This window comes from Brassica napus, unplaced genomic scaffold (genome assembly GCF_020379485.1).
Source record: "Brassica napus cultivar Da-Ae unplaced genomic scaffold, Da-Ae ScsIHWf_432;HRSCAF=663, whole genome shotgun sequence".
In the NCBI taxonomy this organism is placed as follows: domain Eukaryota; kingdom Viridiplantae; phylum Streptophyta; class Magnoliopsida; order Brassicales; family Brassicaceae; genus Brassica; species Brassica napus.
Genome location: NW_026016509.1, coordinates 25,851 through 36,461, shown reverse-complemented (window position 1 = coordinate 36,461; position 10,611 = coordinate 25,851). Strand labels below are relative to the sequence as shown.

The window sequence follows — 10,611 nt, the reverse complement described above, 5'->3', positions numbered from 1 at the left end:
TTATCCGGTAGATGCTGTTGGAGAACTACATAACTGACACAAAAAGAGTATTTTCTGGGATCTGCCATACTGGAAGGATCATCTGCTGAGGCATAATTTAGATGTCATGCATATTGAGAAGAACTTTTTTGACAATCTCATGAACACGATCCTTAACGTTCAAGGTAAAACAAAGGATAATTTGAAGTCAAGACTGGATTTAGTCGATATATGTGCTCGTTCAGAACTTCATGTTGATGAGAATGGTAGGGCTCCTTTTCCCATATACCGACTTGATGCAGAGGGAAAAGATGCGTTCTTTGATTGGATTTCAAACGATGTGGAATTTCCAGACGGTTACGCATCTAATTTGCGTAACTGTGTCGACAGAAAGGAAGGAAAGTTTATCGGCTTGAAGAGTCACGATTGCCATGTAATGATGCAGCGCCTCATTCCGTTTGCCTTCAAGGAACTATTACCACGGAATGTTCATGAAGCAATTGCAGGGATTAGTGCTTTCTTCCGCGATTTATGGACGAGATCAGTGACTCTTGAAGGTATTGAAAATTTGAAGACTAACATAGCCGTGATTCAGTGCAACCTTGAGAAGATATTTCCTCCATCATTTTTTGATGTTATGGAGCATCTTGTTATTCACCTGGCAAGAGAATTGGAACTTGGTGGTCCTGTGCAGTATAGATGGATGTATTTGTATGAGCGGTATATGTACCATTTGAAGAAGATGGTGAAAAATTATAGTAGGGTGGAAGGTTCTATAATCGCACAGATGATAAATTTAGAAACTTCAAACTTTGCCGAGTTCTACTTTCCAGCAGAAGTGCAGACCAAAAACAGAAGACCTGCTCGGCATGATGATAGAGGCGAACGGGCAACATATCATGTTACGGTTCCAGACATCTTCACAGATGTTGGACGACTTAGCGGAAAACCAAAGGACCGTCGACTTACTGAGCAGGAGCGCAGTCATTTGCAAACATATTTGCTCACCAACTGCGAAGATGTTCTTTAATATGAAAGGTAAATAAATTAGCTTACAAATTTTTATTTTAACAAGTTGAAATTTAAATCTTAATTAATTATATTATTGTCAACATATGTACAAGATTTTCATGGCAGAAAAGCGGTTCGAATATAGATACGCCACAGAGGAGGAACTTGAAGAACTGAAGCAGAGAGAATTTTCTGGATGGATGCTTACTTATGTGAGTGCTTTAAACAAATTAAAATATTATTTATCACATATTTATATTAATTCACATATATTGATATAACATATATATGTGCTATTAATAGGTGTCTGCTGGTATGACCAGAGGTGAAACATTTGACGATTGGATACGCGAGATGGTGCGTGGACCAGAGTATGTTGTGAAGTCATATCCGAGATTTTGTACTCGAGGATATGCATTCACAACTCAAAAGAGGAGACGTTCGAGTACGACTTATGATGCTGGCATTTGTTCTGCATCTGGAGATGATGTATACTACGGAAACATACGGGAGATTATGGAAATCAAGTATCCGGGCATGGTTGGATTGCGTTGTACTGTTTTTTATTGTGATTGGTACGACAAAACTCCAGATCGAGGTGTGAGAACAGATGCATTTGGTGTTACATCAGTACATTCGAGGCGAAAGTTGCAATATTATGATCCTTTCATTCTTGCTTCTCAGGCCGATCAGGTAATTAAATATAAATATATCAATTATTCATAATGATTCATCATCATGTGTATTAATAACACTTATTTACAAATTAAATAATTTTTTAAATGTTACAGGTCTGTTATATCAAGTACCCCCGGGTTAGGAACAGAGATGATCCATGGGTCACTGTTACTTCACTCAACCTGAGAGGCCGAGTTCAGGGAAGTTCTGAGCTGGAAGACCCACTACAACCAAGCACATCCGGTAACTTAAATGCAGCAGAAGATTTAGTTGCAGTTGGCCTTGTAGTCGATTTAACCGACTTTGGAGATGAAGCCGTCGTTCAGCCACTGTCGGGATTCTTCATTTCCCGCTCCGGTTTTTGCTCCCGCTGCTGCACCCTCTCCCGTTGCTGCACCCCCTCCCATTGCTGCACCCCCTCCCGCTCCTCCAGTCGTTCCGGGAGTGATGACTGTTGCCCAGTTGGTTCAACAGCCCGGTCGTGAGCATCTTCCCTATCTCACTCCGTGTCCAAAGGGACGACTTCAAACATGGTAATTTAAAGTCTTTTTTTTTCCTTTCATTAAAATTTGATTCATTATTAATAATTTGTTTCTTATATTAGGTTCAACCGATCCGGGAACGGGATCAGCGCATGGATCAACAATATGATGTACTCGAACCTCAGCAAGGATATCCGACTTTCACTCACTTCCCTGCCGAGGACCAGGAGATGTGGTTTCGTCAGTTTGCGGTAAGTATTCTAATTTTTTTACTTATATTTTTTTATCTTTAATATAAAATTTCTACAAATTATGTTTTTTTTTCAGCAAGAGTTCACCTGGAATCCCGATCACACGAACTTTATCCTTGACGCCTTCGTCCATAAAGTTATGGACAACTATGGGAAGCAGATCTACGAGTGGAAGCAGAAGTGGCTCATCAACCAGGTTTTTTTTAATTTATTAAACAATTTTTTGAATTTATTAAACTAGTTTTGGATTTATTAAACTATTTTATATTTTTTTATTAAAAGGTCCCGAAGTCGATTAACAGCACGGTCTGGGAGGAGTTGTGTGTGCATTGGGATAAGGACGAGACGAAAGCTACCTCTGTGACCAACTCCGCCAACCGAAAGAGCGATCGTGGCGGGAAGGGCATGTACAAGCACAATTTGGGTGCCCAGATTATTGCCACTCTGGGGGATCGCTTGGTAAGTTCAATCTCTCTCTTTTTTTTTTAATTATTTAAGTATTTTATTTTAATTTTTATGCATTTCTTCTAATTTCTAATGTTTGTTTAACTTTTGTTTTTTTCAAGGCGGATGAAAATGATGGCGAGCCGGTTGATGATTTCGTCCTAATGAAGACGGCGCATACCAACAAGCACACCGGGGAGATTGATGATGGTGTTGTGAGGGATGTGCTCAGCCTGATCGAAACTCAGAAGGAAGACGAAGAGACCCGTCTATCTCAGCTTCAAACCGACCTGGACGCCACTTCGACGGCTTCGACCAACTTGTCCCGGATTCGAATCAACGAAATCGTTGAATCGGTATGTTCTTTATAAAAAAGTTCAATTCATTTATTTCTTTATTTTCATTTTATCATCTTTTCTATTATTTAAATTTGTTTATTTTCTATTTCAGTCGGTTCCAAAGAAGAAGGGACGTTTGGTCGGTTTGGGTCGTCGAGCCCGGTCGGTTCCTCCTTCTGCACCACAGCCCTATGTTGATCCAGAAGTGCTTATGGACCCGTTGAAGGACAAAGATGACCGCATATCTGCGTTGGAGCAAAAGATGGCGGATCAAGAGGCGGGATGGGAGGCAACGAGGAAGCAGAACGAGCAAATGATGGAGATGATGAAGAGGATGTACCCGAACGAGCCGTTCCCGTAGTTTCTTTCTTTTTTTTTCAAAAACTCTGAATGTTTTATTTTGGTATGTAAAACTTTGAATATTATCATGTTTTCTATTTCAATTTTAATTTTATTTTTTCGAATTTCAATTAAAAAAATAAATTTTTAATTTTTGTAAAAAAATTATTTTTGGGAACATTCCGAGGAAGTGTATCCCTCGCGATATTCCGACGACAACTTCCTCGGAATTTTCCGAGGGACATATCTCCTCAGAATATCCCGACGGATACACTTCCTCGGAATATTCCGACGGCAAAGGTTTCTCGGAATATTCCGACGGCGGATGTTCGTCGGAATATTCCGATACCTCTTTTCTCTCAGAATGTTTCCGAGGACCGTTCCATCGGAAATATCCGACGAGATACCGAGGAACAGTCCTAGGAAATGTTTCTTCGGAATGTCCTCGGAATCTTTAATTCTCGGTATTCCCTTGGAATTTTCCGAGGAAATTCCGAGGAAATTTTACTTTCCGACGAGAAATTTCCGACGACCATTCTCGTCGGTATGTCCTCGGAATAACGGTATTCCGAGGACATACCGACGAGAATGGTCGTCGGAATCCCGGTGTTTTCTTGTAGTGGTGAGAGATTTGTGATTGGAACTCCATTTGATTCATCTATTCTATTCTATGCAGTTTTCATTTACATTTTGTGTCATGAAATGCTTAGCTATGTCTGAGTAGTTCACTTGTTAGATTCAGGGTTCAAATAGGTTAGAGGGATTAGCCCCAACTATTGATTGCTATGTTGTGGTATTTATTGATAGATTGATCTTAATGCTTGTTCTAGATTAGCTACCTAGAATATTGAATCTAGGAATCTGCATGAGTCAAGCAACCTTGACCATCCAGTCCTGAATCTAATCTGTCAGACTAGACGATAGGAAAAAGTCTACCGCTGAACCAGGAAGCTAGTGGTCATTATCAACTTGCGCCTAGGGCTAAACTAGAAGCATCGATCGATACTGTCTTCTGACAATCGATCGATCTTGCGAAAGGTGTATCGATCGATGCCCCTATAGGACCATCGATCGACACTTTCTTGTGGTCAAAAAACGACAGTTGAGATCCAAGATCTAGTTAGTTAACTAGTGAAACATTGCCATTGCTGATCACTGTGTTAAGGGGTTGAGTTCTAACATATAATGCAAGCAACTGATAGGCATCTATAGGATTATAATCTCCAACACCTGAATAGAAACCCTGCATCTAATATCTTTCCAATAAGTTACACCCCCAATCATCTTGTTAGTCGAGCAATAGACTTGCTCATTTAGGATTGCTATTTACTTTTAAACCAATAAATAACAAAAACCTTAGAATTAATAATCATGTAGATTTAATAGGTTCCCTAGCTCCTTGTGGATTCGATCCCTAAGTACTACAATTGAACCTCTTATTTGAGAGAGTAATTCACTCCTTAGGGTAATTTGAGTGGTATCAATCGATATTCCTCTAGAATCATCGATCGACACTTAGATCCGGTCAATACCCAAACGTAGAAAGCGAACGCCGATTGGTTTGTTCATAAGCGTTTGAGCTCTATAATATCATGCATACAACTGTTAGGCATCTGTAGGATTATAATCATGATTACCAAAATAGAAAATCTAAGTCTAGCTATTTCATTTAAGTACCAAAGACCCAATCAAACCAATCGAGAAACTGCCTTGCTCACAACCTGCTATTTACATTTAAACATAATCAACCTAGCTTAATCACTCTGATTAGATTTATTAAGTTTCCTAGCTCCTTGTGGATTCGATCCCTAAATTTGGCGCCGTTACCGGGGAGCTTTGATCGCCTATAGATATGGTCTGATTTTGTCTTGGTTACTTCTTTAAATCACTTTCTGACATAAATTTTTTCTTGTCTTTTCAGGTACATGCCTAACAGTACCAGAAGCAACAAGGAAACACCACTACTATTCTCTTCAGATCCTGCAAGCTGGGAACGTTCGATCCGCAAAGGAAGACGCTTTCATTGATCGACAACAACACTAGTTCATCGCTCGACACTCTCCAACCACCGTTGACCCAAACACCAATTTCGTCGACGGACACTCGCTCACCACCATCGACCGAAGCAACTCTTTTGTCGACCGATATCCTCCATCCACATCGATCGATACTTCATCCCAAAAATTGATCGATACTGAGCCGCGAGACATGGTTGCCACTTTAGTTCTTGTGCGAGATGAGAATGGAGACCTGCATGACCTGGAGGGTCATCTGCGTAATGCAGCAGGCCAGCGGATAGATGCTCAGGGGACTGTAATCCATGAGCCCGATACTGATGCTACAAGAGCTGCTCAGCCTGTAGATGAGGCTGCTCGACCCATAAAGTTTGCTGATTACAACCGTACAGATCAGTTCTATCCCAACAGATCAGCTATTCATCCTCCAACTATCCAGAAAGGCGATTTCGAGTTGAAGCCACGGTACTACACACTCGTGGGACAGACACCCTAATGTGGGATATCTCACGAGCATCCTATGGACCAACTGGAGAGGTTTGAGGATCTTATATCTGCTATCAAAGTCAATGGAGTCCCTGAGGACCACCTATTCTGCAAGCTCTTCAAGTACTCACTTGCTGGAGAGGCTTCGCATTGGCTTAAGCAGTTACCACCAGGATCCCTTACATCCTGGGCCAACATCAAGAATGCATTCCTGCGTAACTTCTTTGATCAGGCACATGCTGAAGACTTGAGGAGCAAGATTGCTACATGAGCCTACAAAGTCATTTAGAAGTTCTGGATCAGATTCAAGTCCTACCAAAGGGATTATCCAAACCATGGATTCAATGAAGTATAGCTGCTCAGTAATTTCTTCAGAGGCATCAAAGCACAGTATCAGATGGCTCTTGATGCATCTAGCGAAGGGAATTTCAACACTAGAAATCTAGATGAAGCTGTGAGACTTATTGAGAACTTGGTATCCATCAATAACACCAAGAACACTGATTTTGAGAGGAGGAAATCTGCAGCCATCCTTGGGAAGGTGCAGATGGATGAGGTGAAAGCAAAGCTGGACAGTCTTCACAAGCTTCTCAGGAAGTAGGCTTGCTTATTGGAGGATGCAGATGCTGTAGTTACAGAGGGTAGAGCAGAAGTAAAGGAGGATGTGAACTTCATCAGTGGAACTGGATTCCAGGGTTCTGAAAACAAGAGTGTAAACAGAAACTTCTATGGCAATGGACATATGAGTAACTTCAAATAGAGTTCACAGTACCAGAAACCCTACAGCCAGAACTACAGCAGCAACAACAATAGGAGTTATGAAAACTAATCTTACCAGGAACCACCACCACCCACTCAGGAGAGCAATATTGAATCAATGCTTGATAGAGTTCTTGAAGGACAGCATAACCTGACGGTGAACTTCAATGGGAAGAACGATTATGCCTACAACAACCTGAACACAAAGTTTGAAACTTTGAGCACTCATGTGAAAAAGCTGGAGATGCAGGTAGTTCAGACAGGGGAAGCTGTTAAGAAGCAAGAAGCTTCAGCAATGGGGTAGGAGATGATGCAATGAAACACCACGTGAATGCCATCATGGATGATGACTTCTGGCAAGTGGTGAAGCATGAGAAGCTACATGAAGGAGATTTTGAAGTCGAAAGCTCGATGAGTTTTGGCAGATCGCATTGGTGTCGATCGACGCCAGACTTCGAACATCGATCGACGGATTGCAACCAGAACTGATCGAAAAGCTTACCAGAGCATCGTTCGACGACACCTACAGAGTCGCCTGCATTGTGCAATGCCGTGAGGATCATGACTCACAAGGAGTTCACAGCTAGACACTTAAATCCGCCCAGCCCTGTTTATGTCAACATCGATCGGCAAAATGAGCCAGCCATCGATCGACAATGAGAGACCACCACTGATCGACAACATCCAGCGCCCATCGATCGGCGAGCACCTCTCACATTCCGAGTGCAGTTACCAAAGATCGACAGCGCACAAATCAATGCACTCAGGCCACAACCAAAACCTTCAGACAACCCACCAGAGACCACCAGTACACATTCAGAAGATGCACCAGAGCCTATGCAAGTTGATAAGGGTACTATAGGGAAAACCTTGAGGAAGAGAAAGGACAAGGTTGCTAAGCATCTGAAGAGAGGAGCTAATGAGAAGGAGATGGATAGTTTTCGTAAGAGAGTCTTTAGGATTCTACTGGAAAAATCATTCGAGGAGGCCTACGTTACCCACAGATTGTGGATGTTCTTCAGAGAGACCAAGGAGGCTGAAGAGGACATTAGGAGAATGTTCCATTAGGCTAGATATAAGATGAAGAATGTGATTACACTGAAGAAGAAGAGTGATCCTGGGAAGTTTGCAATACCATGTCTGGTGAAGGGTATTGAGTTCCCACATGCATTATGTGACACAGGAGCATCAATCAGCATTCTACCTAGGGTTATGGCAAACCATCTAGGTTTGAAGGTAGAGCCTTCCAAGGAATCGTTCACTTTTGTGTATTGTTCTCAAAGGAACTTAAGAAGGATTGCAGAGACCTTGAATGCAGATTGGTACTGCCCTAGTTCCAGTAGATTTCCATGTCTTCGATATCAAGTTGAAGTGGAACTCTTCTTTGTTACTTGGAAGAGCTTTCTTGTCAACAATATGAGCAATATGCAACATGCAAACCAACCAGTTGTGCCTGGCGCTCATAGATCCGCATGTCTATTATGATCCAAGTCCAGTTATGAAGCCACAGACGTCCTCCTGAAGAATCGATGATCCAGGACTCATAGCAGCATGTCACTGTGGAGCTGAGTAAGAGACAGAGTAATCCGCGTCGATCAAAACTCACACACCAACATCGATTGACTGTCCGAAATCGATCGAAAATCAACCAGAAGAATCGATCGACAGTTCATCCACAGCAGCACGTGACGATTAGCCACCACATTGTTATCTGAGTTTTGCACTCGAAGCCGCTACATCATCACAGCATCTAGATGAGTATGATGAGGATTATGAGGGGGAACGAGTTACAGAGTATCAAGGTATTCGTGCTGAGGAAGATAGACTTCTCCACCATTCCTATCGGATAAGGAATACGAAGTCGATCGACAGAACCATCCCAACATTGATCGACACTCATCATCACCAGACAAATTGTAAACGAGCATCGACCGACATTGCCTACTACACATCGATCAACAATGGAGTTGACCGTGCACAAGAAGGAAACTATTCAATTGGCAGTTGGGCATATGATCACTATCATGAGAGCTACGCAAGAGAAAGAGCAATACATGAGCCGGGAGCAGATGAGTAACATGAAGGTTTCACTACCGAGGAACTGCTCAACCACCAGGAACGCTCAGATACAGATTCACTCTTTGCAGAAGTTTGTGGAAGAAGCACTCGTTTCTGTCGTCCTTTCACCAGAGCTAAACGCCCATCGATCGACAAAAAAGTTTCAACATTGATCGACAACCGTCCAAAACCACCATCAACTGTAAGTGCAAAAGCTAAACAAAATAATAACTATCTAACACTGGATGAGTTTGGTATTTTCAAGGATCCAGAAGGCTATGCAAGAGCAATGAATGGACACGATTGCAAGTATCCAGAGAGGACATTCCAGATATCCTTCTAATGGCTAATGGCTAATGGAGCAGAAAATCTCTTCATGCAACGACACAACCCTCTAGAGCACCAGCATAGAGTTATAAACGAGTTCTATGACCCAACTGGTGGACTAGATGATCGTTTCAAGCCAAAGTGTCGACAACATACTCGACTGTTGATCGACATCAGAGTCCCAACATTGATCGACCGACGTCCAGAGTTCGGAAAAAGAGCCTACGACCGTGATGGAACAAGGAAATTCCACTGGGAAGGGAATGATGAGTATGGGGTCTACAGAGATGATCATGAACATGCACGAAATGTAAAAGGACACATCATCCATGTATCTAAGGATGATATAAGAAATCTTCTGGTAAGAGCCTCAATGGATGAACACAGCTACATATGTCTTCCAGAGCATGCACGGTCATTCACCCAGACCAAGCTAGTACCAGAAATCTTCACCAACAATGAGATAAATGAGATGCTTTATGGAATCTGTGGAGTCCAGGAAAAGAATGATGATGATTTCCAAATGAATCTTGATGGTTTCTAATACCCATTGAATGATAGTATTAGTTGGTTGACTACATGCATGGAGAGATGAGGCAAGACATAGTCAGAATGCAGACACAGCGTGCGGCCGAAGCAATTACACCAGCATTGATCGACAGAAACATCTCGATATCGATCGACGATGAACTGTCACAATCAAATCCGATGAAGTCTCGACCAGATACTTACACTAGAGCAGAGATTGATCAGATAGTAGAAGAGATCTACAAAACTATGGGAGCCCCAGAAGAGAGGCTTGATAGGAGATGTGATGACATCTATTTCCCATGGGACATCACCATCAGTTCTTTGACTTCTCAGACATAAGCAATGCAGAGGGAGATAGTGGAGCTTCAGAGATACATCGCGTGTCGTCCAGAGGCATCGACAGGCGCATCAACATATCGACCGACAGTCACAGAAGAACATCGATCGACAAAACCACACCAACAAACCGAGGAGAGCTAGTAACAAAGGTGAAATTAGATATGTCTGATACAAAAAAACATGGAGAGGAGATCTCAGCTGACACATACGCCAGACTTGTGATACATCAGTTCAAACTTGAATGACTTGGAGACAGACTGCAGAAGATAGAAAATACAACTGCAAGAATGAAAGTCAAATGGTGCAGAGGAGATGAGGCAGTGAAAGACTTCACTGGTACATGGTTCAACAAGAGCAGAGAAGAGATGGAGACTTGCTTCCCAGCAAGTACCTGTTTTCCACATTACTAGCCAAATCAACTCCAATGTCAAGCTAAATGACTATAATAAAGCGCTGAGTGGGAGGCAACCCACTATTAGGTAATTTTAATTGGTTTTCATTAGTTTAGTACTTATGCCCGTTTTTGAATTTTTGCAGGTCATTAAAAAAAAAACAGATCCAAGTAGACGATTGC

The 10,611-nt window shown here is 42.0% G+C and overlaps 1 protein-coding gene across 1 annotated transcript; it reads left to right on the top strand.

Moving 5' to 3' along the window:
• Window positions 1-1,348: 1,348 nt before the first annotated feature.
• LOC125603941 lies at window positions 1,349-3,605 on the top strand. The gene is made up of 2 exons (XM_048774634.1): window positions 1,349-3,201; window positions 3,296-3,605. The coding sequence occupies exons 1-2, from the start codon at window positions 3,010-3,012 to the stop codon at window positions 3,542-3,544; spliced, it is 441 nt and encodes a 146-aa protein (XP_048630591.1). The 5' UTR covers window positions 1,349-3,009; the 3' UTR covers window positions 3,545-3,605.
• The last annotated feature ends 7,006 nt before the right edge of the window (window positions 3,606-10,611 follow it).

Bases quoted from the DNA above. Each gene is read 5' to 3' on its own strand.
- LOC125603941 (XM_048774634.1), top strand. From the start codon at position 3,010: ATGAAGACGGCGCATACCAACAAGCACACCGGGGAGATTGATGATGGT. The intron at 3,202-3,295 runs GTATGTTCTTTA...TTTCTATTTCAG, and splicing joins TCAACGAAATCGTTGAATCG to TCGGTTCCAAAGAAGAAGGG.